Source organism: Mercurialis annua, linkage group LG7, assembly GCF_937616625.2.
Source record: "Mercurialis annua linkage group LG7, ddMerAnnu1.2, whole genome shotgun sequence".
NCBI classification, from domain to species: Eukaryota; Viridiplantae; Streptophyta; class Magnoliopsida; order Malpighiales; family Euphorbiaceae; genus Mercurialis; species Mercurialis annua.
The window spans coordinates 47,513,390-47,540,584 of NC_065576.1; the positions used below are offsets into that span (position 1 = coordinate 47,513,390).

General features: G+C 31.5%; 3 protein-coding genes across 4 annotated transcripts; 2 read left to right on the forward strand and 1 right to left on the reverse strand.

The window, feature by feature from the left end:
* Positions 1–521: 521 nt before the first annotated feature.
* On the forward strand, positions 522–4,548 carry LOC126654790 (4-coumarate--CoA ligase-like 1). Its single transcript, XM_050348771.1, has 6 exons — positions 522–1,073; positions 1,499–2,080; positions 2,887–3,085; positions 3,185–3,330; positions 3,491–3,558; positions 4,199–4,548. The coding sequence occupies exons 1-6, from the start codon at positions 537–539 to the stop codon at positions 4,431–4,433; spliced, it is 1,767 nt and encodes a 588-aa protein (XP_050204728.1). The 5' UTR covers positions 522–536; the 3' UTR covers positions 4,434–4,548.
* An 8,903-nt stretch (positions 4,549–13,451) lies between these two features.
* Positions 13,452–17,293, forward strand: LOC126654794 (squamosa promoter-binding-like protein 2). Of its 2 annotated transcripts, none has more exons than XM_050348779.2 (5): positions 13,452–13,865; positions 13,988–14,683; positions 14,926–15,062; positions 15,603–15,869; positions 16,766–17,293. In XM_050348779.2, the coding sequence occupies exons 2-5, from the start codon at positions 14,037–14,039 to the stop codon at positions 17,101–17,103; spliced, it is 1,389 nt and encodes a 462-aa protein (XP_050204736.1). In that variant the 5' UTR covers positions 13,452–13,865; positions 13,988–14,036; the 3' UTR covers positions 17,104–17,293. The 2 variants fall into 2 exon arrangements, with proteins under 2 accessions (XP_050204736.1, XP_050204737.1); XM_050348780.2 differs by having other exon boundaries at positions 13,452–13,735.
* Positions 17,294–21,634: 4,341 nt separating this feature from the next.
* On the reverse strand, positions 21,635–25,434 carry LOC126654796 (ranBP2-type zinc finger protein At1g67325). The gene is made up of 10 exons (XM_050348783.2): positions 25,264–25,434; positions 25,100–25,145; positions 24,833–24,948; positions 23,630–23,903; positions 23,358–23,431; positions 22,860–22,911; positions 22,665–22,774; positions 22,430–22,454; positions 22,195–22,346; positions 21,635–21,953 (listed from the first exon to the last, which is right to left on the reverse strand). The coding sequence occupies exons 1-10, from the start codon at positions 25,270–25,272 to the stop codon at positions 21,951–21,953; spliced, it is 861 nt and encodes a 286-aa protein (XP_050204740.1). The 5' UTR covers positions 25,273–25,434; the 3' UTR covers positions 21,635–21,950.
* Positions 25,435–27,195: the final 1,761 nt, after the last annotated feature.

Below are 27,195 nucleotides of genomic sequence, written 5' to 3' on the forward strand. Positions count from 1 at the left end.
AACAATAACCTTTACATCCGAACTCCAGACTGGATAATATTTATTGGATCCGACTGAAATCCATCTAAATTGAACCTATATGAATTCCTACAAATAAAAAACCATCACGGTTTAGATTTATGCGCAGTGATTAATTAACTCATATTTATCCATATTAATCATTTAGGAATAATATTTTTTCCTATTAGGCCAATTAAGGGTACTATTTATTTTCAAACTAATCAACTCTCAAATTGAGTCATTATGGTCTTTGTATGTATTTATTTTGTACAATTAGAAGGCTAATTAACCCAAAAAATTATAGATAATTATCATTAATTGGTTAAAAAAAGTTAAGTAGGAGTAAATTGACCTAACAAATAAGTTTAGGGACGTAGAAGACACTTTGCTCTAATTCCCACCTATAAAGAGGTGGTTAGTTAACCTATTTGTGGTTCAAAGATAATGAACATACTAAGTAAGATTATAAACTGATACATATGAATTAATTGATGACTTTCTAACATGACTTAACAAATTCTTACCAACCAGACTCCATGGCAAGCTTACTCATCCCTTACTTGTCTCTTAATAACTTTCCAATTTCATGCCAAAAACATGATTCTGCCATTTCCTTTAAATCACACCTCATTCCTACCCTTTTACCTTGTCACATTTCCAACATGGCAACTCCTGCTCCCTCTTCAGAACATATTTTCCGAAGCCGGTTTCCGGCTGTTCCGGTACCCGAGAACGTGACAATTCCCGAATTTGTCCTCCAGGATGCTGAGTTGTATGCAGACAAGGTGGCATTTGTTGAGGCTGTGACAGGAAAATCTTATACTTATGGTGAGGTGGCTAATGAAAGTAGAAGATTTGCCAAGGCATTAAGGTCTATTGGGCTGCGGAAAGGTGAAGTAGTGATTGTTGTGCTGCCAAATGTGGCGGAATACGGGATTGTGGTGCTCGGAATTATGGCCGCAGGCGGGGTTGTTTCCGGTGCTAATCCTGCCGGACATGAATCTGAAATTAAGAAGCAGGTTGATGCTGCTAATGCTAAGCTGATTGTCACAAATGATGCTCACTATGGCAAGGTAATGTTATTGTTCTCATATACTTGTATAAATAATGATGATCAAGGAACATTATTTTTTGATAAATTTGAGCAATTGAGACGCAAATGGAGACCTTGTAACATTCTATTTTCTAATTTAGGATAGAACATTTTGCAAATATTTCATTTAAGTCAATTTTAAACTTATTTATCATATATTTCTGTGTTCTACTTTCTGTTTGTAAAACAAAATGTCCTTTTCGGACTATTATAATTCGTTTTTTTAGTTGTCCGCTATAATTTCTTATAGACATTCAATTTTTTTCTTTTTATTTGTCCGCCACGATATTTAGCGAATAGTTTTAAAGAAATTCTAAAAATAACCAAAAAAAATAATTATGATTGCCCGCCAAAATTGATATTTCTGTTGACCGATACTGAATTACACTTTGTAAAACTCTTCAGGTAAAAGATCTAGAGGTACCAGTAATCGTGATGGGCGAAACAAGCAACACAAGAGCCATGAATTGGACGGAGCTCCTCATCGCAGCCGATCGCGCAAGCGACAAAATCGTGCACGAGCCAGTATACCAAACCGACCTCTGCGCACTCCCATTCTCGTCAGGCACAACAGGATTATCAAAAGGCGTAATGCTGAGTCACAGAAACCTGGTAGCCAATCTCTGCTCAACTCTGTTCAGCGTCGGACCGGAAATGATCGGTCAGGTTACTACATTAGGCCTGATTCCGTTTTTTCACATCTACGGGATCACCGGAATATGTTTTGCTACGCTGAGGAATAAGGGGAAAGTGGTTGTGATGAATCGGTTTGAGCTCAGGACTTTTCTGAATGCTCTGATTACTCAGGAGGTCACATTTGCTCCGATTGTGCCGCCGATTATTTTGGCTCTGGTTAAGAATCCGATTGTCGATGAGTTTGATCTGAGTAAGCTTAAACTTAGGGCTATTATGACTGCGGCGGCGCCGCTTGCTCCGGAGCTGCTTATAGCTTTTGAAAATAAGTTTCCTGGCGTTCAGGTTCAGGAGGTCAGTATTCATAATAGTCTGAAATCATAATCTGATAATTCTGTCAGAATGGGCCTAAATCATAACCTGATAATTCTGAAGACAGCTCCGTTAGGGGTCTGCAAAAAATTGAATTAGATAGACAAATTTAATTTGGTTTGATTTTGTTTTAAATTGTAAAAAAAAAATTGGTAATCGGTTTGATTTTTGGTTTGGAAAATAAAAGTTAAATTTAAATTTAAATTCATTTTCCTTTGATACAAACTAAACCAAACTAGAAGACCAATTGTAATGGTCAACTTGATTTGGTTCGATTTAAAATGTCATAAATTTTGATAAAGTCTAGTTCAGTTTGAAATATTTTAAATCATGATAAATTTAATTTAGTTTAAAAATCAATATTTAGTTTGGTTATGGGTGCACAAAAATTGAACCAACAAATTTCGGTTTGGTTATTCAGTTTGAAATTTACTTTTTTTGTTTCTCAGTTTGATTTGGATTTGAAAGTAAAATAATTGTTTATGTTTGGTATAAACCGAACCAAACGATTTGCTTTAGTTCGGTTTAATTTTGTTAAATCCTTGTAAATTCTATTCGGTTTTGAAAAAAAGTCCACTTTAGTTTGATTTGATTTAGAATAATATAAAATAGTTTAATTCTTAATAAATTCAAGTGTCTTCGATTCAGTTTTTAGAAAGTTTAAATAAGATTTTAGTTCGGTTTATTTCAATTTTATTCGAGTCTATTTAAATTGAATACAACATCAATATTGATGTCATTTTTATTATTGCGTGGAAGATATTTTTGATTAATTATTTCTTGACTAGGCTTATGGACTGACTGAGCATAGTTGCATAACACTGAGTCATGGCGATCCAGAGAAAGGACATGGCATTGCTAAGAAGAACTCAGTAGGATTCATCCTCCCCAATTTGGAAGTCAAGTTCATAGACCCAGACACAGGCCGATCTCTACCAAACAACACTAATGGTGAAGTTTGTGTTCGAAGCAAATGTGTTATGCTAGGTAAAATTATCACATTTAACCCTCTAATTTTTAACAAATTAATGAAATGATTCAACATTTAATAAATTGTTTATTTTCATTTTTGAAATGTAATTACAGGTTACTATAACAATAAGGAAGAGACCGATAGGACTATTGACAAGGATGGATGGCTGCATACCGGCGACATTGGGTTCATCGACGATGATGGCGATGTTTTCATCGTTGATCGTATCAAAGAATTAATTAAGTACAAAGGCTTTCAAGTAAGATTAATATGTTCATAATTATATTAAAAAAAAGATTAACATGTTCATAATTATCAAAAGACAGATTAACATGTTCGTAAATTGTTTAATGTATCAGTTATTTTAGTTGAATTTGTTGTTAAATTAGCTAATACCTCCGTCGTTTATCGTTTCGTAGGTAGCTCCGGCCGAGTTAGAGGCTATCCTCCTTACTCATCCCTCAGTTGAAGATGCAGCTGTAGTGCCGTAAGTATTACTACATTGTTGTCAGTGGTAAACAATGTATCTAACGTATGAACAGTTTAATGCTGTGAAGGGTTAAACACTTCAGTGGTGCCTAAATTTTGCCATATATTTTAAATTAATACCTAAATATATAATTATATATATTTAATATTTGATATGTACCAACCTAGCCGAAGTATATTTAATATACTTTAGATGATTGCCTCATCAACTTATAATAAAAACCAAATATATTCTATCATAAAAATATGTATTGAAGTTCAAGTACGAAATTATAATCTACCATAATATGTAAACAATATCTAATATATATGATCATTGGGTTGGTATTTGTCTGGCCCGTCCAAGCTCGGTTTGCTTGAGCCGGGCTTGGACACTAAATTTGGGCATAACTTTCGGCATGAGTCTGAATTCATATTAAGTCCATCTTTACAGCGAAGTTGAGCTATACAAATAATTTTGATATAAGTATGAAGAAGCCCGGCCCAAATTCGTAAAATCTAAGGGCAGGACTTGAATAGTAAATACTAGGTTGAATCGAACCCAATACGGATTTGGACTTGTATTTAAAAACGTCAAGCCCGATCCATAAACATATACACTAATCCAGACATTTAATGTTGTGAACATGGAATTACAGGCTACCAAATGAAGAAGCAGGGGAGATACCAGCAGCATGGGTAGTGATAAATGAAGAATCAAAAGAAAGTGAAGAAGATATCATCAACTTTGTGGCCAATAATGTTGCACATTACAAGAGAATAAGAGTGGTACAATTTGTGGACAATATACCAAAATCACCCTCGGGTAAAATTATGAGGAGGGTAATTAAGGAAAAGATGGTTGAGAAGATGAAAGCTCAAATTAGTCCCTAAACTTTATTTATTTTCTCTTTTTCAATTACTCTTTTTTATAAGAGATTAATGTTTGCCTAATAATGATGTTTATTGGCTATTTTTATTCATAATCAATCACACTTTCTTCTTTTTACTTTTCTTTAATTGGACAAGACAATTGTATCTTTTATGTCCTTGGTTCATCATTGATTTCTATTTTTGCTTAGACTTTCATTCAACTACTTATTTCCAAATAGGTAAATATCTTTTTGCCATGGGTAGGGGTCACCAAAAAGGTCGGTTTGGTTAAGAACCAATCAATTTAGTTAAAATTTAATTAATTTTTTTTTTTTGAGAATGAACGGATCAAATAGCTACTTTTAACTAAACTATTTTTTTGACTAAAACATTCATATTCTAATTATTAGTGAAAATTAGTAGGATTTATTATATTAATAAACAGTTCATTGGCTGGCAGAGGAAGGGTCGAACATCTGTCCTCTGAGAAAAGTAATAGTGATTGTGCCAACTGGGCCACAACTCACATGCAATTTTAACTAGACTTAATTTAATTAAATTGAATAAAATATAAAAAATCAAAACTAAACTAATTGATAATAAAAATATAAAAAATTATAAATATAATGAAATAAAATAAAAAATACAATAACTTGGTTAATTAAATTTTTAAACTTTTAAATGTAATTGAATCTAAAAAGTTTTTAATCAAATCAAAATTAATTTAAAAAGTTAAAAAAAAGTTAAATAATTTAAATAAAATTAAATTGATTAATTTGATTTAACTGATCGAATGATCACCATAATGATGAGAAAGAAAATTATAATGAGAAGAAAAAAGATAGGAAACAGGCTCTATCCTTACATCAATCGTAGCTTTTAAACGGGTCCACAAAATTGAGGTTCAAATGGTGCCAACAATAGATGTCTTTTTCTTGGTTAGATTTTTCTTCAATTCCATTTTTATCACACTTTATGTTTAATTTTAGAATACTTGGCCTCTTTTCATTTAAATAATTATTGCTTTGTTGCATTATATGAAACAAAATAATTGCAAAAATGTTCAAAATAGTTAAATAATTAACATGTTAATTAGAATGAAGGTATGAATGTGATAGTATTTGAGAAAATTGTCAATCAAAAATTAATTAAGTTAAGTAAAGTTTAGTGAGGTATTATCCTAGCAACTTAATATTAAAAAGTAGACATGCTCATAAAAATGACCATAATATTGCAGATACAATTAACTATTATTGCTAAAGAAAGTGTTCCTTAACCATCCTGATTAGCCAAAAATTAATGTTAAATAATCAATTGGTATTATTTAAAACAAAAAAGCTAAAACAACATAACCTCGTGTGCTCATGTGAATATCTTCTGAGTCAATCATAAGCATGAAATCTTTCTTTTTTAAATCTGACAATAATTTCTAATTATTTTAATTCCTGCCGGTATGTATTATTTAAATTTGATAATATTAAATTTAACTATGGGTGGGGTAATTAGTAAAAAAAAACTATAGGAGGGTGTTCGTCCAGTTCAGGTATAACCAAACTGACGATCTTAGCTAAGATAGTTGATCGATCGAATAACTGAAACCAAACCGACCGGATAAAAACTCTAACCAAACAGTTGATCGACCGAATAACTGAAACCAAACCGACCGGATAAAAATTATAATCGAAACCAAACAGACTAAATAAGAAAAGGAAAAGAATCAAAATCAAATTGACTGAATAGGTTGGTAATTCAATTGATTCGGTTAAAACCAATAAAAGTATAAAAATATAAAAATAAATCAATTTTTTCTGTTTATTCGGCCGCTTTGATTAATTTAGATAATTCACATCTTAAACTAAATCGAAATTTAATTTTTTTCTATGCTAAACTGAACTGGCCAAACTCAAATATATTAATCGAATCAAACCAACCAAAAGTTATTGATTCGGTCAGTCGATATTCTTGCTCACCCCAAAATTTAACTACTTTTATAATAATAAAAGAATTTGTAAATCTTGTTATATTAATTTAAGAAGGTGCCAACTTCAATCCACATAGGATTGAATATTAATATGAGCAAGTTGAATATAAAAAATATGTTTATATATAGCTTTGAAGTTATAAAATACATTTATGTGTTCAGAGTGACATGTACCACATTTCCTTGTCCAATGCCCATCGATCTCGGCACCATAAAAATGCAATATTTTTTTGGTTTATTAATTTTAAAATTCGATAACATCTTAGGTTGATTTTATAAGAGATTATATAATTCATTCAGAACAATCAAACTATTTTGTTGGTATAAAATAATGTCAACTAGTCCAAATTGTGGGTAAATGATCATATGGTATCAAAACGATCATTTTCTTATTTATTTTAGTGATTGAATATTTTTGATTCTTTTGTTTAGATTATAAAAATGTAATATTACTTCGAACAAAAATTTCGGGTTAAAATATATACGTGACAGCTAAATTTTGACATATGACAATCATATTTTGCTAATTTAATTTTGAAAACTTGTCATATGTCCAGAATTTTAAAAGATAATTTTAAGGTTAAAGTATAAATGCATGACATATTTATATTTTAAGAAAACTGCAGCTGTCACATTAGCATGTTTTGCCATAAAATTTTCGTTGAAATAAAATTAAAATTTAATAATTAAAAAAATAATTAAGATTTAGTCATCAAATAAAAAAAAATACTCACAAAATCAACATCCCCAAATTGTTAATAATGATTCAGCTTAATCTTACATACATGGATTCACCATTATTATTATATTATTATTAGAACTAAGCAATTTTTTTACACAAATTAATATAACGAACAGAATTGATTATCTTAATATGGTTTAGTTTATTTATTTAATAATTTTAGTTTTAAATTATTTAAAATTTTATGAGGAGTGAGTAAAACTAAAATGGCTAAGTGAATTTTATTGGACTAATGACATATAAAATCTATTTTTACATTAAATTATAATTCTACTACGACTTTTAAAAATTGTCAATTTCATTTATCACTTATATAATTTTTTATTTTTTATTTATAATTAGGGAAGAGGGAGCGCTTGTGGGAGGAATCGAACCTACGACCTAACAGTATGCTGCCAGCGCTTATAGCTGACGTGATGACCGAAGAATAATATAGCACGACGAGTCACATATCACAAATAATTTATCATGCTGTTAACTTGACTGTTCATCACAAAATATAATCTAAGATCACATATTTTTATGAAAAATAAAAGAACACAAAACAACAAATTGTGCTCTAAATTATTAGTGTAAATTATGATCAATTACTTATGGCATCTAACTTATTGTGCCATGTCATTTTCCGGTCATCGCAATAACTATAAATCGCCAAATATTCAAAGGGTTATATAATTATAAAAAAGTTTAGAAAGTGGCGGGCAAAATTGATAAATTTTAAAAATCATGATCTAATTATAATTTAATATAAAGGTGGTCTTTTATATGTAATTAATCTATTTTTTTAAAGTTGGATACATAAATATAGACGAACTATGTAATATAACACGATGCATGCTATGGATTTTTTTTAAAAATAATTATTTTAAGGAGGGTGACTGGCTTATGCAACTCTATCTATCATTCTTCAGTTTATCTAAGATAATTAAGTTAGCAAATTCAGGATCTCGATCAACTTTTGAGTCAATCACCCAGCAGATCACTTTTCGTCGCTGATAAGAGATGTATCTCCGATGTCTCCACTGTTCCCCTTCACCAAGGGATCAGTTGGGACCCGACTTGAAAAACTCTCTCAACTCATCAGTTCACATCATTGTGGTTGTTGAGAATGGTCATATATAAACTAATATTGCAACTGACATAAAATTATAACATAGTCATAAAAAATAAAATCAGAATTATTAAAGTTATCTTTGTTTAGATTTTACAGAGGAATAGAGTCACCATAAAAGTATTTGTGTAAACTCAAAAATAACTCAATTTCAGTTCTGTCGCTTTTTTTGTTGTTGTCGATTATAATAACTTTTTTATCAGGGTTAATTTTAGAAAATACTCCATTTTTTTTAATTATTTATTAAATTAAAAACTAAACTATTTAATAATATAAATAACAAAATTTGTTTTAAAGTAAAAAAGCAAAAGTAAATTTTTAACGAAGTATGTTTCTAAAAAATTATGTATATTCTTAAAAAAAAAATGAAAGATTGTAAGTATTAATTTTTTAACGAAGTATTTTTTTCATGGAAGAGGAAGATATTTTAGGCTTCATGTGTATTATTGCATGTAAGATTGAAAAATCATTTTCTTGATAGTTCCATCGGAAAGTCCGAGTGATAAATGAATTATAGAGACAAACATATGCCTTTTAAAAAGATTTTTTTCTTTCCTTTATTTTTTGTGATTCTTTATCATATTTTCTTTTCTTTTAATTACAATTGGGAATGTGGGAACTCGATCACTTGATGGGGTGTTTAGAATGTCTTTTGAGCTTGTTGACTATTTATAAAATGCTGGTTTTGCATAATAAAACAAGTGAAAAATAGAATAATTTTTTATATAATCTATGATATACATAAAAAAAATCTATATTCATATCAAAATTGAATAAATAGTCATTCCGTTTTGAATTTGGATGTAAAATCAAATAATTATTTTCAGCTATTTTGACCAATTAATTTTTTATTATTTTTAAATCTATTTAGGAGAATAATTTTTATTTTAAATTAATTAAAAATAAAATTTGGTCATCTCAGTCTCTAAGTTTTTTTAATTATAAAATTTTATTTTTAATTGATATAGATATAGAAAGTATTATCCTTAATTGATTAAAATTGTTCAAAGTAATTTATTCGACTCTAATATAATTAAAGACGGATTTGACTATTTTTTTATAATTTAATATCTTTTAGAAGCGTAAAATCATAAATAGCAGCTGGGACCAAAACTTTATTTTGTTCATTTTGGAAAGCTAACAAGCATACAACAATTGTGTTTTTTTTTTTTAAAAAAAAAGTTCTTATGACTTAAGGTACATAATGGTAAGAAAATTTTAATCGGTAAATCAAAACTATTGAGTTTTTGTTGATTGACCAATTGGGTCCTTTTTCTTTCTTGAATTTTACGAGGTTTGGAACATGGTTGTTGGGAAAGTGATCAATAATTGATCTATACTTGGTTTGTGCGGTTTACATTATACTCTTCTCATTCAAATATCATGGAACGTTTGAACAAACACAAAAACATTTAAAAAAAATTAGTTAAATTAGTTAAGATCAACTTTTTAGTTTATCTTTCCAATTTGATCCTTTTATAATTTAGATATATCAATGATATATCAATGACAAATTCTTTTAGGTTTAATAGCATAAAAAGTCACAAATTTTAGCGTGTTGCAAATTTAACACGAATTTTTTTATTTTGGCCAATTAAACACGAACTATCACTTTTTGCAATTTTAAACACCGGATATTTTTTCGTCAGAAAAATATTGAAGTGTACACCGAAATTTTGACATATTAATATACCAACATTTGATTTTTTTGCAATTTTAGCACCGAGCAATTTTCCGTCAGAAAAATACTAACGTGGATATCAGAATAGCCACTGTTCCGATGTCCACGTACGTATTTTTTGACAAAAAATTGCTGCTAAATTTTCAAAAAATCAAACATTGGTGTATTAGTTTACCAATTAATTTATTTTATTAAGTATTATAAATAATGCACCTGGGCACTTTTCTGTGATGATTAAGTCCTTATGTGCGATCCCGACTCTCCGCAACATGTTATTTGGCAGATTTAAAAAAAGAATTATATATAGTTATAAACTGATATTAACTAAAACTAATCTCAGCTAACTTCTGCTAACAATTAACCTAGAGTAGTTTTGTCTCTCATAAAAAAAGTACTATAAATAATAATTTATTTATTTACAAATAATTTTTTATAAATAAAATTCAATATATATAATGTATATGATATTTTTATTATTATTATAGAAATTATTTTGATGTTTCTGTTTAGGCAACATAGTAAGTAGAAAATAACAGATATTTTCAAAGAAAAAAAAAGTAAGTAATAAACAGAATTATTGATGAATGAATGTATGTCTTGCTAAAGGCCCTACTTCTCCAATTTTAGCCAAGCAAAATTAAATGTGAATTCTTCTTATTGTCTATCAGAAATCTTTTGTTGAATTTCTAGAAGTTGGTAAAGCGTTTTACTGATTTTAATAAAGTTGGCTTTCGCACAGCTCAATCCGTTGCTTGTTTTATAATATGGGGCTTTTTCAATAAAACTCGCGTAGGGGCGCTCGCGTTTTTTTTTTGCTCTCGTCGCTTCATTAGCTTTGATTGTAGGTTCAAACCGTATCCTTCTACCCAACCGTTTAAAACTTAGAAATAGTGAAAAACAAAAGACCGACACTACTATACGAGTGGGGATGAATCTGAATGAAAAACTTTAAAAAATGTTCTATAGTTGAAATTGTTTAATAAAATCTCATGGACCATATAAAAAAAACTTAAGGGCCTAAAAATGCGATTTAGAATTAATATCGATTAAAAGTTAATTTTCCATTCACGTAAGGCCATTAAAACTTAATTTTCAATTAAAACTTAAGGACCATTAATATCGATTAAAACTTAAGGACCATTAAAAGAATTTTTCATTCACGTAAGGGCCTAAAAATGCGATTTTGAAAGTAAAAGGACTCGGCCGTGACGAACTTTGTAGTAGAGGCTTCTCGAGTGAAAATGGTAAAGTAGAGAGACCTTAGAATGGATTTTGCCATAGTATATACATACATACATACATACAAGCGAAAACTTTTCAAATCATCTCCAATGCAATGCTAAAATGAAGTGCTAATGCCATAATTTAGCATTTAATCTTAAAATGCATCTCCAATGCAGTGCTATAGGTTGTGCTAAATTTAGCATATGCTATATCACGTGCTAAATTTAGCACAGATCATAGCATATGCTAAAATTCAACAACTAATAGCAATTCACTATTAATTACAATTTTACCACGGTCATTTTTTGCATTTATTATTTTAACCTACTTTTTTTTTTTTTACTTTTTCAATTTAAATTTTGTGCTTCTATTTAATTTTACAACATCGATTTGATTTTTTAATAGTAGACCATACATCAATATAATAAAAAAAATTTATTTTTATATAATTCATCGATTCTTTTAATTATATCTTTTGAAAAGCTCATTATTAAATTAAAAAAAATATTACATAAATTTTAGTTTAAAATATTTAATTAAAAAAATTATTAAATAATTAGCAATTAATAAAATTTAGAGAAAATTATCTTAATAAATAATTATAACATTTCTTTTTAACTTTGTGCATTGGAGTAAAATTTAAAATGCTATGCTATCTATAGCATTTTACCACTTTTTCGTGCTAAATTTAGCATAAAATGTAGCATCCCATTGGAGATGCTCTAATATTTCAATTCATTTTTATTTTTATTTTAGTGTTTTTGACTCCTTGCATATAGAAAGTCGTGTTTTTTCATTTTTGAAACTTGCCAAAAGTGTATAAGTTCAGGGGTAAACTTTATATTCAGTCTTAATTAAATTATGATGCACATAAACCATATGAAAGTCGTGTTTTTCCATTTTTGAAACTCTTAGAAGCTCATACGAAACGTTCAAAATTGTTTCTCGTTTCTTAAAAAAATCTAAAGAAATAGTTATAAAAAGTAAACATATTATTCACGTTATCCATAAACTCTAAATAAAAATATTTTTCTTCTTTTTAAAATTATACTTTCTATATTTTCTATTATTATTGCTATAAATTTAATTTCAATTTACATTCAATTAATTAATTTTATTAAGTATTATAAATAATGCACTTGGGCACTTAGCTGTGATGGTTAAGCCTTTATGTGCGACCCCGCCTGTTATTTGTAGGGGGTGTGCATTCGGTTAAACCGAACCGATCAAACTGAAATTTTTGGTTTTTCAAAAATCGAACCGAACCGAAATCCTGGGAAAATTTAATTTTTCAAACCGAATATGTCGGTTCGGTCAGTTATTTCGGTTCGGTTTACGTGTAAAAGTGATTGAAATTTTTTTACTCTAAAAACCGAACCGAACCGACCAACCAAAATTATTCTACTTTTTCAAATCGAACTGAACCGAATTTGTCTGTTTGGTTCGGTTATTCGGTTTCGGTCGATTTTTGCACACCCCTAGTTGTTTGACATATTTAAAAAAAATGAATTATATAAACTGATATTAACGAATATCTGTAAACTCCTGCTAACAATTAACCTAGAGTAGTTTTAAATCTCATAAAAAAGTATTATAAATAATTTATTAATTTACAAATAATTTTTTATCAATAAAATTTGATATATGTAATATATGTATATATATATATATATATATATATATATAATATTTTTATTATTAATATAAAAATTATTTTGATGTTTCTGTTTAGGTAACATAGTAATTAAAAAAAAAGTAGATATTTTCAAAGAAAAAAAAAGCAAGTAATAAACAGAATTATTGATGAATGAATGTATGTCTTGCTGAAGGCCCTACTTTTTCAATTTTAGCCAAGCAAAATTAAATGTGAATTCTTCTTACTGTCGATTAGAAATCTTTTGTTGAAATTCTGAAAGTTGGTAAAGCGTTTTACTGATTTTAATAAAGTTGGCTTTCGCACAGCTCAAGCCGTTGCTTATTTTATAATATGGGGCTTCTTCAATAAAGCTCGCATAGGGGCGCTCACATTCTTTTTTTTGCTCTCTTCGCTCCATTAGCTTTGATTGCAGGTTCAAACCTTCTACCCAACCGTTTAAAACTTAGAAATAGTGAAAAACAAAAGACCGATACTATGAAAAACTTTAAAAATGTTCTATAGTTGAAATTGTTTAATAAAGTCTCATGGACCATATAAAAAAAAAACTTGTGTTTGATTATCTTGTACGGATCATCTTTGATGTTAAAATTACTAAACATTTTGCTCTTTATCTATCTCTCTATATATATAGATAACATTTTTTTCTCCTTGCAAGAATTTAACCATAGCTACTACTGAGTAGTGTATCCAAAGAATTGGGAAACAGTAGTACTGTAAATTAAAAGTTGGGTTCACTTTTTCTTATTTTTGTTCACAATTATTTATGAATGGTGGAGAAGAGAGTTTGTTTGTTAGGTAGTCAAGTTATTATGAAAATAAAAGAAAATTTTTGTTTCTTGAGGTTGGGGATAACTTCAAGATCACACCCTCAATGATCTTTAAAAGAATATCTATGTCGATTCTCCAATGTTTCTTGAAGTTCCGAAAGTACGGTGACTTCTAACTCATCCACACGAATATATTTCCAATTCAATTTAGTGTAAAAGAATACGTATGTTGATTCTCCAATATTTCTTGAAGTCCTGAAAATACGACAACCTGTAACTCGTCCACATGAGTATGCTTTCGATTTAAATCTTTTTAGTGGATTGGATTTTTATAGTGTATTTTTTATAGAAATTTTTGTTTTTGTGTTGTGCTTTTTTGTATTTTTTTTCATGAATCTATTAATTTCTGCAGGATCTGCAGTTTTGTACAAGTTGAGAGTAATTTTTGAAGTTAATGTTCTATGAATTCTTTATCACTGATGGAGTGGAATTCAAAATCCCCAATTCAGTGGGACTGGGAAAACCTAATTATGTTTAATTCAACTGAAAATCCAAAGAAATTGCAATTAGCGGCGGAATGGGAGATTGACGACGAGAAAGGGGTTGATTCCGCCTCTTTTTATTCCTCCGGCACCGGAAGTGGTACCGGCGGTAGTAATACTGGCTCCGGTTCTTTGTCAAAGTCAGCTTCTATAAATTCTTCCAATTTTACATTAGAGGTAACTCAGACTATTCCAGAAGATTCCAATTGTAAAAAAGTATTTACTGCCAAGCCAACTGGTGCTTGTTCTAGTACTGTTGAGGGTTCTGTTGGCTCCGGTGAGCCGCTGCTCGGTTTGAAGCTTGGGAAACGGACTTATTTTGAAGATGTTTGTGCTAAGACTGCTGCAGTTTCTGTGGCTGCTGGATCTTCTGATTCTCCTGTGAAGAAATGCAAGTCGGGCGGTCTGGTTATGCCTGGAACGAGGTGTCAAGTCGAAGGATGTAACCTTGAGCTTTCGTTGGCTAAAGATTATCATCGTAAACATCGAGTTTGTGAAGCTCATTCGAAGTGCCCTAAAGTGGTTATAGCTGGTCTAGAACGCAGGTTTTGCCAGCAGTGTAGTAGGTAATGCTTTAATGTTCCAATAATATCGTAATTTGAATGTTCCGTCCCGTCACTAGTGATGGTTATGTTTCATGGAAACTTCTCGGATCTTACATTTTTAATTCTGAAAACACTTCAGCAACTAGGAAACTAAATATCTATGACCTATTTGTGTAAAAAGTATCTTTTGGTTGTTTTCCATTTCGTAGTTTTCCATTTCATCATTCCGTGATAATAATAATGTTTTAATTATGGTATCACAGGTTCCATGGTCTGTCGGAGTTTGATGAAAAGAAGCGAAGCTGCCGTAGGCGTCTTTCTGATCATAATGCAAGGCGTCGTAAACCACAGCCTGAGTCGATCCGGTTGAATCCTGCAAGGCTTCCTTCATCATTATATGGTACTGATATTAAACTCAGAATTTGATGTTTCTCTCATTTCACACACTGAAGGTGCTATTAGCATTGATATTCATTCAAGTGCTGCGATTGTTTAAACTTTAAAGTACAATGAACTGTAGTTCTGCCGATAAAAAAGTTAATTTTTTGATATTAATTGTCCATCATGGAGAAAAATTTATACTTAAGTCTGTGATGGTCTCGAACAAATTTGTTACTTGTCTTCAATATATGTCTATCTAACAACAATGAGTTAAATAGCACTGTCACTTCATTCCATCAACGTTTTTGTTCCAAAAACATGTCGAAAATTTGGAAATTCGGACGCGGAACTTAATTTCTAACATGCAAAACCTTAAAATAACATCGTTTCGCCGTGTCCATATCCAAATGTCCCATTATGTATCTGTGTATGTGCTACATTGACAATGAGCGGGATAACATTGGTATAGCAACCATACTCAGTTTATGAAATGTGTCAGATTGGCAAAGCGCTATAAACATTCCTGCAATTTGGCTTGATCAGTATTTTCGTGATGCAGATGAGAGGCAGCAGATCAGTCTCGGCTGGAACGGGGTCCCACTTGTCCATAGCCGGCCTAATGCAAATTTTTCATGGGAAGGCACATCCTGCCCCAAGTTCACTATAACAAAAGAATATGCACCGAAACCTGCAAAAATAGGAGGTATTGATGGACAATTGCATTTGCCTGTCAATGAGCCAACTGCCATTCCTACCCATCTTCATGATTCTAAGAGCTTGTTGCCGTCCAAAGCTAAGGTCCTCGGAGTTGAGGCTCTCAACCCAGGTTTGTTCTTTTGTTTATTTGAAAGTACACTTTATTATTAGATCATTTAATCTATAATGTGCATCACGGGTTTTCACATGAGTGCTCGGAGAGATTTTCCACCTCGGATACGGATGATATCCGATATCAGTGATCATGAATTTCATAAAGCGATGAAAATTAAAGTGAATGTTGTGGGATTTAATTTTTTTATGGTTTTCATTTATTATATTTTGGTAAATGAACTTCTATTTTTAAACAGGAGGCTAATACAACAATTCAGGTAAAAAATTGTTAATGTAGCAACGTGAAATTTGTGTGGTTATCCCACATGTATATTGCCACATATGCAATTTTTAGCTTGAATTGCTAAAATAACCTCATGTTGATGTAAAAATAGAAGTTCATTAAAACGATGATAACTGTTATATAAAAGGCTTGTAGCTTAGTAAACGAATAAAACTTTAACCCGAGTGTTCTGTGTAGTGTAGTATCATCTTGGCAAAACCAAATATTCATACCTGCATATAATTGACTTGAATAATAAGTTAGCAAAATCTACAACTTTCTTTTCAATTCTTGCTGCTATTATCTAACTCATGATTTATCTTCTACTATAATAGAATCTGAAAGATTTAAAGATAGATATGGTCATTGTTCCTACAAATTAAGAAATTTTGGAAATTTCTTCTCTAGACCTGATTTATAATGGATCGCTCTTTTACGGGTAAATTCCTCATATAAAGAGTAGTTGAATTCTTATGAGAGATTCGTAAAAGATTCAGTCTAAATAAAAAAAATGCCGTATGAATCTGAATCGAAAAAATGGCTTACAATTAACTTAAATGAACCATATGCTAATAAAACATTGTCAAAGCTCAACTAAATAAATTACTAAATGATTGAACTTTTTACAGGTTCAGAAGAATCAATGATCTCACCGAATGTTGATGCAACACAGGATCTTCACAGTGCTCTCTCTCTTCTGTCAATGAATTCTTGGGGTTCAAAATCCATTTCACATCAGCAGCCTCCACAAATGAGTCATCATACAGCCATGCCTCACTCTATGCTGCACACTGTGCCCCAAAGCTTGCCGCTTGCCTCGTCGGATTACTGGAGAACTGAACAGCAGATTACCGACTCCAGAGTGAAGAACTTGGCTTCACAAGACGATGGCAGCGGTTACTTTCAAGAGTTCCAGCTGTTACGAGGCCCATTCGATAATGATTTCTACTCCGATCAACTGAACTGACTGCAGAATTCAATCAGCATTTTCAGTTTGTTAAGTTCACTTGTCAATGCAGGTCAACACTTTCTTTGCATGCTTGGATATTGTTCATGCTGAGAATTATAATCTACTGCTTAATGGTTGCTGTTTAACGATATTCTTCCTGCGAAAGAAGCAGAAGTATTAGCAATAAATTACTTGAGCGTATAAATTACTTCTTGTGATTACGACCGAGTAAAAGTCGAATCTAACCATTAATCTGAATTAAATTAAATAAATTTATTTTGGATTGATTAAAATGGTTAAAAGATATTGGTCTTGGATGTCACCCCTACTTGCATTCATTTCAAACCAAATCCAACCGAACTAATAATTTATTTTTGTCCAACCCAAATTGAATTGAATCAGACAGTTGGTTGATTTGTTTGACTCTGATTGATTTTTTTATCTGAAACTTTATTAGTCAATGGAACACTTTTATGCTAAAATCTAATCAAGCTGAAAAATTCAATTTTTTTTTATAATATCAAACCAGATCGAACAAAGTTGTTGACTGGATTTGGTTTGATTTTCTCACACCTCCTAGCCTCATCATTCAAACTCAGTGGGTTCAAGTAAATCCGTAAACCTACAATTGATCACAAAATGTTAGAGCTAACCAGTAAAAGTTAAAATTAATTCAATTTTAAGGTTCCAATTGCATGATTATTTGAGAGCTTCTAATATAATTTTCTGATTAATGTTGGGCTGTTTGCTTATGAGCTTGACTGTTTTCTCTCTGCACTGTCAATTTCAGATGATAAATATTTCAAGTTGAAAAATCATTCATATTTTCGAGTAAATATTATGTAGTCAATTGATCCTAAGACAAACATTGGCGTCAATTATGTTTCGTTTCCGCTTCTGAAACCAGAAATCAAGGGTGGGCAAAAAAACCGCTCAAACCGATTAATCGAACCGAAACCGCAAAATCAAACCGGAAAATATGGTTAACCGGTCCAAGATTTTAGGTTTAGATTTTGATTTTTGATTTTTATGGTTAATGGTTTAGGTTTAAGTTTTGGAGTTTTAAAAACCGCGGTTAACCGGTTTATAAATAATATATATTTGTATAAATATTCCAGAGCTAAAATTACTAGGGAAAGAGCAGTATTTCTTAATTTGACAATGCTATCCTTCTCTCTAAATATAGATCTATTTCTTTCTTTTTATCCCATTTATTTTCTTCCAAAAAATTCTAACTAATTTAAATAGAATAATTCTCATTTTCTTAATTTAGCAACTTTCTTCAAGCCTCTCTCTCTGCTATTCATTTCTAATTTCTGAAAAAATATTGACTACTCCTAAAGAATTTTTAAAACTGGGTTATTTTTGTGATCAAATGGAACAATTTTTGCGATATCTATTTTCAATTGGAACAGTGATTAACGCTTTCTTAATTTCTTGAAATATATTGAAATCTAATTATGTTTAATAAATTTATGTAAAGGGGGAAGGATGAATCATGTGCTTATATGCTAACACCTGCAAAACAATTTATTCTTAAGTTGTTTGCAGCAACTCGTAATGGGCAATTTGGATTAATGACAATATGAGTTTTAATGGTCACTGCAATTTTAAAGTTCTATAAGGAAAAAAAAATCAATCAATTTTAGAAAAAGTATAGGACAGAGGTTTGAGAAAAAGTTGGAGAAAATAATATAAGTGACTCTGTTTGAGGTAGTTAGGGTATTTAAGAAGAAAAGAAAAGAAAGAAATAGATTTATATTTAAATAGAAGGATAGTATTGTCGAATTAAAAAATATTGCTCTTTTCCTAGTAATTTTAGCTCTGGAAATAGCGCCACCCATAGTTCAGCGAAATACTTCTAATATTGCAACTTACACAATTTTTGAATCATCGGTTAATTTTTGCGTTTGTCAAAGCATATCCAACTAAATTAACTTGCTAATTTAAATTATAAAATGCCATGCACTGGTTAATTTCTTGGCTCGTTCTCAGGTAGACCAGTCTCATGTGTAGATATTCATGCTCGAGGCCTCATTTGAAAAGAAATTTTCTCCTTGTTCAAACAGTGATGTCGCGAATTTGGGATGTTTCTCAAAAGTTTTTTTGTCCAAACTGGTCCGGATGGAAGTTTTTGAATTAACTTCAATGACGATATGACCTATTTCGTGCGCTAAGGGGTGCACCATAACGTTTATGAAATTATCTATTTTTGGTTAAAATTTGGAAAGCGAACTCCACCTATTGTCCAAGTGATTTATCAGTTTGCAAATTTTTGAGTTCAATAATGGAGCTTCCCTCCTTTACTTCCGTTGAACAATGGTTGTGGAAACTTCAATGAATTCGGATGACCCAAAATCGACAATGTTCATTTTTACTTCATAATATTTACGAAAGGTATGTAATGCTTTTTATATCTACTTCTACAGGATGATGGCAAGAGGAACCTTTCAAATGGTCCCTCTAGTACTCATCTTGCTTCCACAGCTCGATCAAGCTCCTCTATTGCTAAAATTTATTGCTATGTTGAAAGTTGATTGTGTACGAAGCGAAGAAATCATACATATAATTATTGAAAATGACGCTAAAAACAATTTAAAAATGATGCACAGATGTGTCTTTTTAATTCTAGGATTGAGATGGTTGCATTTAATACCGTTTAATTAGCAAAATCCATCATGTTCCTTTTAATGTATTAAACAAACATGAAATTATATAGCTCATATAATAGCTGCTAAGTCGATATATTAATTCTTTTCTTGAAAAAAAGGATCATAATTCTTTTCAAAATGGCAATTCCCTCCACCTAATGATTATTCTTTTTACATATTGTTATTTTTGACCAAAAAAACACATCATTTTTGCAACAAATCATTTATTCACGTCTTTTCTAAATCATAAAAAAAAATTATTACTCCCTCTATTTCATAAAGAAATAAAAAATGTCATTTTTATTGTCCTCCATACATAAATAAAAAAAAGTAACTATATTTAATATCAATTATTGATTAAACTACTAAAATATCTTCAGTCTTATCATTGCATTTAACGTAGTAGCTTTGATTTTTTAAACCACCAATCTACAATGATTCATTTTAAAAATTTAAGATATTTTCCGAACATTCCAATAATTTAACTATGATTGTAGCTACTTAAATCTTATGAAAGTTACTTTTTTTAATCTTTACAGAATAGATAAGAGTAATATTTATTTTTAAAATTTAAGACCTCAATATTAAATTAATCTTGGGTCATTACTCATGAATTTTTTACTAATCTCGTGAACAACAGAGCATATTAGTCACTGTTTAAATTAATAAGCAGGAAACCTTAGAACAGTGCTTCCTACTTCTACACCTTGAGCAGATAATAATATCTCCCAAAAGGACCAGACACAGCTGGAGCCTCAAGGGTGAACCAGCGGTTTCCAGGAGAAAATAAGAGTTTCCTTGAAGGCTCATCAGGCAATGCACATATTCATTGTCTCCAAAATTAATTGTAATAAAAGACGGATGAATATTTGACCGTTCTCTCCCGCATTCCGCAACCCACCCAATGTATTCAAAATATAAAAAAGATGTCAAAACAGTTTATATGAACCATAACTTCCTGGGTCTTATGAAGCTTAAATTTGAATTAAAATTTTCAACCTCGCGACAAACTATACAACACACCAACTCTTCAAGACATGCTAGATTGATCCGCCCAAATCCTACTGGTTTCTTATGGACCAATTCCTACCCTCAGTAATAATTGAATATCAATTTACAAGAATAGACACCTCCACTCCTAATAGGAAGTTCAACTTTTGTAGCGAGCAAAACGAGTTCTAACCACCCCAGAAAGGAATGAATAGGAGACTAGGAAGAGGATAAACTGGTCATTAAACACCAAAACTTGAATTGCTAAAACAATATTATGACAGTCGCATGAGAAAATAATTGCACCCTAAGCAAGCTAACCATTAGATAAGTTGGCCGAGACAAGCACACAACATTTATGCACTTGGAGACCTTCCAAAACTACCAAGCTGAGAAATATTATTCTTCACAATCTAGACGTCCTCAGAAGTTGCAAGATCGTATCACATGCTACCAAAAGGATGCAAACAATACCACTCGATATTTCAATAAAGGTTCATTTCGACCCCTCAAACTTGGGACAGAAGGATCAAAAGAGTCCAAGTTTGTGGCTTCTAAACAAAAACCTCAACTTGCCAATTTTGGATTAGTTACTAACTTTTACCATCAAGACTGGCGTCAGATCAGGGAATAACTTGTTCAAAATTGACAAACTGAGGGACTATTTTTTTTGAAGCCATGAACTTGACCGCTTTTGATATTTTGTTCCAAGGTTGAAGGTTGAAATTAAACTTTTGTTAATAGATCTTCAAACTACAGACCACAAGACAAATTTGGTAGTAAATGCCAAATTAAATTTTGGACTGGGTATCTTATTTGCTCCTAAAAAAAGGGTCTCGCTAAACAGTACAGTGGTGTCATAGAGACAAAGCAATCAAATGAACAAGAAAATGCTTCATGTAGCATACTGAGTTCATGGTAACTTCACTAAAACACAAGTCAGTGCAAAAAATTACAAAATCCTAACTAATAAGAAACCAGAACCAACCTGTTATTCTTAGCCAGATCAAACTGACAGAGACAAGTGCACATTAAATGATCCATAAAGACCAATATTATCATTTTCAAGTAATACAACAACTTGACAGACATCATGAGAAGGTAGAGTAACTTGACAACCGCAGCAACATGAGGACGACAAGACTGACTTTCAGACACCCATATTGAGCAATGCTGGACGACGACAACTCTGGACCTTCTCAAACCTCAAACATGTCCTAGTACTCACTGGAACAGTAGACAATTGCACATCAATGGTTGCAAATTGGAATTATAATTGACAATTAGCAATGTAAAGAAACAGATGCACAGAATAGTAAATATGAGATGGAGAGCGTAGCGTTATAGAAGTATTCTTTTTAATAATGCTAATCGAGTTTATGAAGTGTACATATGTAGCTGATGGAATCAACAGTTTCAAGTAACCAATGAAAATACAAACAAAATTAAATTTAAATACACTACAAACCTGATCATTCTCATCAGCCACCGGTGAAGGGGACTTCTTTGACTCGTCAGGTTTCTCAGCCCCACAATTCTGTCGATTGCACTTAGTCCTGAATGGATAGTTTATATTGTTACACTTTTCACATTTCCAGCTTCCATCGGGCATTTTTTGTTCTGAAGAGTGGAGAGCAAGAAGTATCCATCAGATTCAGAATATGAGCTCATAATACATAGGAGTTTTATTTTAGAAGACTTACTGGAACTCTTCTCAGGTTTAGCAGCCTGCAGTTGCAAGAGAAAGTATTTAGAAATTAAAAAATGTACTTATTTTCTACTATTAAAACATTAATCTAAACATAAAAAATTCAATGCCAGATGAGAAAAATATAATTTTCAAGTGCCTCAAATTGCAGAATGATAGCGAAGACGGTTAGTCATGAAAAAAATCGTCCAGAATTAATTCTATTACAACATGGTAAACAGCAAACAAACCTGAGATCCTGGTTTTGGTGTATTGCATTTTCTCATGTTACAAACAGTTCTGAAAGAGAAGTTAATATTCCCGCATTTTGGGCATGTCCAGTCATTATCACGTGTAGCATCTGCCCATATGAAAGACAAAGCCAACCTTAGAGACAACGAAATTCTCAAATATGAACATATTCACACCACCCCAAAATCACATACCTGCACCCTTTTTTAAAGAATTATCATCTTGGAAAAACCCTGGCCTTGGCCCCTAAGAAAAACGAAACCACACTTGTGAAATCAAAACGAAACCACACTTGTGAAATCAATCATAGAGAGAGACTCATACCAATAAGGACTAGTGGAACAATATTTAACAGCAAGTGAATTTATTTATTTATTCATTTTCTTTTAAGTGAAAGGAAAGGGAATTTCAAAATTCTTCCTTTAAGAAAAAAAACACAGCTAAGGCCTTGGCCAGCTTATGGAGACAGTTAGAAGTTATAACGTGCAAATAAAGTATTTCATGTTTAACATATGCATATGAAGATTCCATAAGCCGCCATAAATGTTTCAAGAATCCATTGTAAAGACAAATACTAATCCTTCTTTTTTATACAATCCAATTTGAAAAGGGCTATACTTAACATCGTAAACAAACATCTTTTTTACTCTTAAGATCAAAATGCCAATTCTGGGATAAAATAATGAACATACCATAGGAGGAGGACCGCCCATCGGCATAGCCAATCCATACCGGTCCATCAAGGGAGGCATACCATATATTCCACCTGACAAAAAAACGAAAATTAATACATAAACAATGACACCTAAAGTTTTCACAATATGAAACATGGACAGGTAGCACATACAGCCAAAACATTTAGCTAAAATATAACTGATGTATATATTAAACAGTCAAACGTTTGAATTAAAAGAAAACAAAAATGCGACCTAAAGAAGAGAGGACATAAGATCTAGGAGCATACCATTTCCCAACATAGATCCACCAGCATAAGGAGGAGGTACAGATATATGCAGTGGCCTATAAGGGCTGCCTGCTGAAAGTCGGTTATTGTAATTATAATGATAAGCTGAGCCCCCATTAAATGGAACATCATACGGAGGAATGGAAGATCCATTGAAAAGGGATGATCCATATGGTGGCACACCCATATACATTGAAGAAGGTGGACCGGAGCCTACATAAGGAGCTGCGGATGAGTAGCTGTGTGGAAGTTGCATTGGCTTGGTAGCTGATTTCTGAAGCAGAAAAATGCAAGATTTATCATAATCAGTGCATAATTCATATTACACAAGGCACTAAGTTTATCAGTGCACACCCTATAGAATAATAAAATAAATTTATTATATTATTACTGTACTTTCAAATAAATATTTTCAATTCAAACAAATCTCTAATTTTAAATTTTTCCTATAACAAACACAAATTATCACACCTAATACTTAAAAAATAAACATGAATTCAAAACAACCCCATTTTCACATCAATAAAGTGAACCAGTCTAGTCCTGCAATTCTACTCAAAAACAAAAACAACTCATGAGCAACAGGTTGACTTGCCTTGAATTACTGATTCACATAATCATATTATCAGGGAAAAGAAAATATTGTAAAAAATTGTACCAGAGGGAGGGAAGCCAGAAAAGCAAAGGAAATGCTAACATTCTGGAAAGACCCTCAACACAATAGATATAGAGCTAGTGTATGCCCCCAGAACAGAAAGAAGAGGCAATCTTTCTAATATAAATATTAATGTTTGGTTCTTGAATAGCAACTCGTTCACATTATTAGGGAATATATACGATTAGCATAAAATTGTACCATAGGGAGGGAAGCCAGAAAAGCGAAGAAAACGCTAATATTCTGGAACGAACCCCAACACAATGGATATAGAGCTACTATTTGCCTCCAGAACAAAGCCAACAAGAAATCGATCCGAAGATCTCAGCCCTTGCAGCTGAAAGAAGAGGCAATCTTTCTAGCAACAAACTAACTAAAATGGTGGGTTCTCATATCATGCTTGCCATAGAATGCAATGTTTGGTTCTTCAAGTATAAAATAGACTTACATTAAACCTAATTCCCTTTCAAAACCTAATAAACTTCAAAATTTACTTAATATGTCCCTGTTTTCTTTCTCAAAAATAAAAAATCGTCCAGGCAATTTACCGAGTTATGATCAGCTGGCCGAGGCTGTGTACAGTTGCGCATGTTGCAAGTAGTTCTGAACGAAAAATTAACATTGCCACAACTTGGACATGTCCAATCATCTTCCCTGCGACTGCCTACGAATTCAAACAAAATAAATTAATTAATTACCACAAACACAACTCAATTCCAAAATTATAAAATTCAATATTTCATACTTTTAAAAAACTCAATTCAATTCCATTCATTATGAATAAAAAAACAAAAAAATCGAAAGATTTTGTATACCGTCAGTTCTAGCACGTTTGGCAGCGGATGAATTTCTGTTATCAACCTGAGCAACAAAATAAATCAACACAAACAGTAAATTCAGATCCAATTTTTCACAAACCTAATAAATATTTATAACAATGAAATAATTAAATTGAACGAGTTAGGGTTTGATAAAGTACCTGAGACATGACTGCTTTAAAATTGATGTGCAGAGAAAAAAATTGGATAAATCTTCAGTACAAGAAGATTAATTTTTTTTTACTTTTTTTCCTGAAGGCGGCAGCAGCGGCCAGCTGTGGTTTAAAAGGGTAAAACAAAAGGAAGAGGCTGGACTTCGTGAGGAATAAATTTGTTTCGTGCACAGTTATTCCCGAGAAGATCTGACACGCTGCGCACCGTTTTGATATTTGATTGCATTATTATTTATTACTGTGTTATTATTCGATAATAAGAATTACTGAGTTCAAGTATGAGTGTAAATGAACCGAGCCGAACCGAATTTGGGAGTGTCCATATTCGGCTTATTTAGAAAATAAGGTGATCATGTTCGTTCGAACTTTGAACGGGATATTCGGTTCGATTAAATTTTATTGTGTTTGTGTTCAGCTAGTGTTCATTCATTTAGCCGCTAAATAAACAAACTTGTGAACAAGTTCACGAACAAACTTGCAAACGAGCTCGATAAGTATTAAACGAGATCAATCACGAGCCAGTTTGTGGAAGGCTAAACAAACAAACACGAGCTCAACTTGTTTAGCTGTTAAATGAATGAACACGAATATGATATAAGTTTTCTCATATCATAACTATACAGTTTTGTTAAACAGTGTAATTTTAAAAGATATTTTATATAAATTAATTTAAATATGAGTTACTTCTCAAACATTTAATTGAGTTTTTGAATGAGTTTGTTCACGAACTCTTATTCGAACTCGTTCACGAACTCTTATTCGAACTCGTTAACGAACCTGTTCACAAACAACTAATCGAGCTATTCGTGAATGTGAATGAGTCAAACACCACTATATTCATGTTCGGCTCGTTTAAATTAACGAATATAGAATCAAGATCGAGTTCGGTTCGGTTAGAATATGTTGGAAAGTTATTGAATTTAAAAATTAAAAAGGAAAAAGTGCCTTGTAACTTGAAATGAGAAGATAGAGAGTTTTGTGGTTTTCCCACATTGCTTAGGAAAACTCAATACATTGGGTTTATAAACTTGGTCTTTCTCATATGGGTTTGGGCCCCAAGGGGTACCCAGTTTTGTGAACGGGCTAGGAGTTACATCCTACCCGATTTACCACACGCGCGCCGTCCGTCCGGTCTGGGTTGGGTGGGTGGTTCGGTTCGCACTTTATTTTTTGCATACAAAAGTATTAATAACTGTAATGACTCTTCCACTTCATCTGACTGCTGTTTTTCTTCATTAAATAAGAAATCATTTTCTGTATTATTGTTCACTCAGCAGCTATGTTTTCTTAGCCTATAAATAACACAGAAAACACAGAGCAATACAAAGAAAGTGTTTTAGAGCTGATTTCACAGTGCAGTGTGATCAGTATTTCCGGCTGTTTTATCCTAGCTGTGCCGCGAAACGTCTAAAAGAGAGCGACCTAGTCCGCGACTCAGCTTCATCATATTCAGTTTTACAGCAATTGTATCAACAGAATACGAACAAACACGAGTCGAACACCGAACAACTCGGTTCGTTTACGCCCCTAGTTCCAAGTAATTTCTACAAGAGTATCTTTGAAAATACACTAAATGTTGTCTATCTTTTCCAATATTTTAGCTAATTTCTTTAAAAATATTAAATAATTTACTTATTTTTCTTTTAAGTGAACATTTTATCAAGCTTTCGACTTTATTTGCTCAAAGTTTAATTTCATCCATAAAAAATTTGATTGTATTTATTATCGAAGCAAACTTGAACTTAAACTAGTGCTTAAACCGAATTTTAACAGAGGGATTTCTTAGAAATTCAAACTCATAAACAAGAATAGGAACAATCAATAATACTCCTTCAAGCAAAACCATTCCATCATAATTGTAAATTTATTGCCAGATAGTGACAAGGATTTAACACAGATGGTCTTCTTTTTGTTATTGTT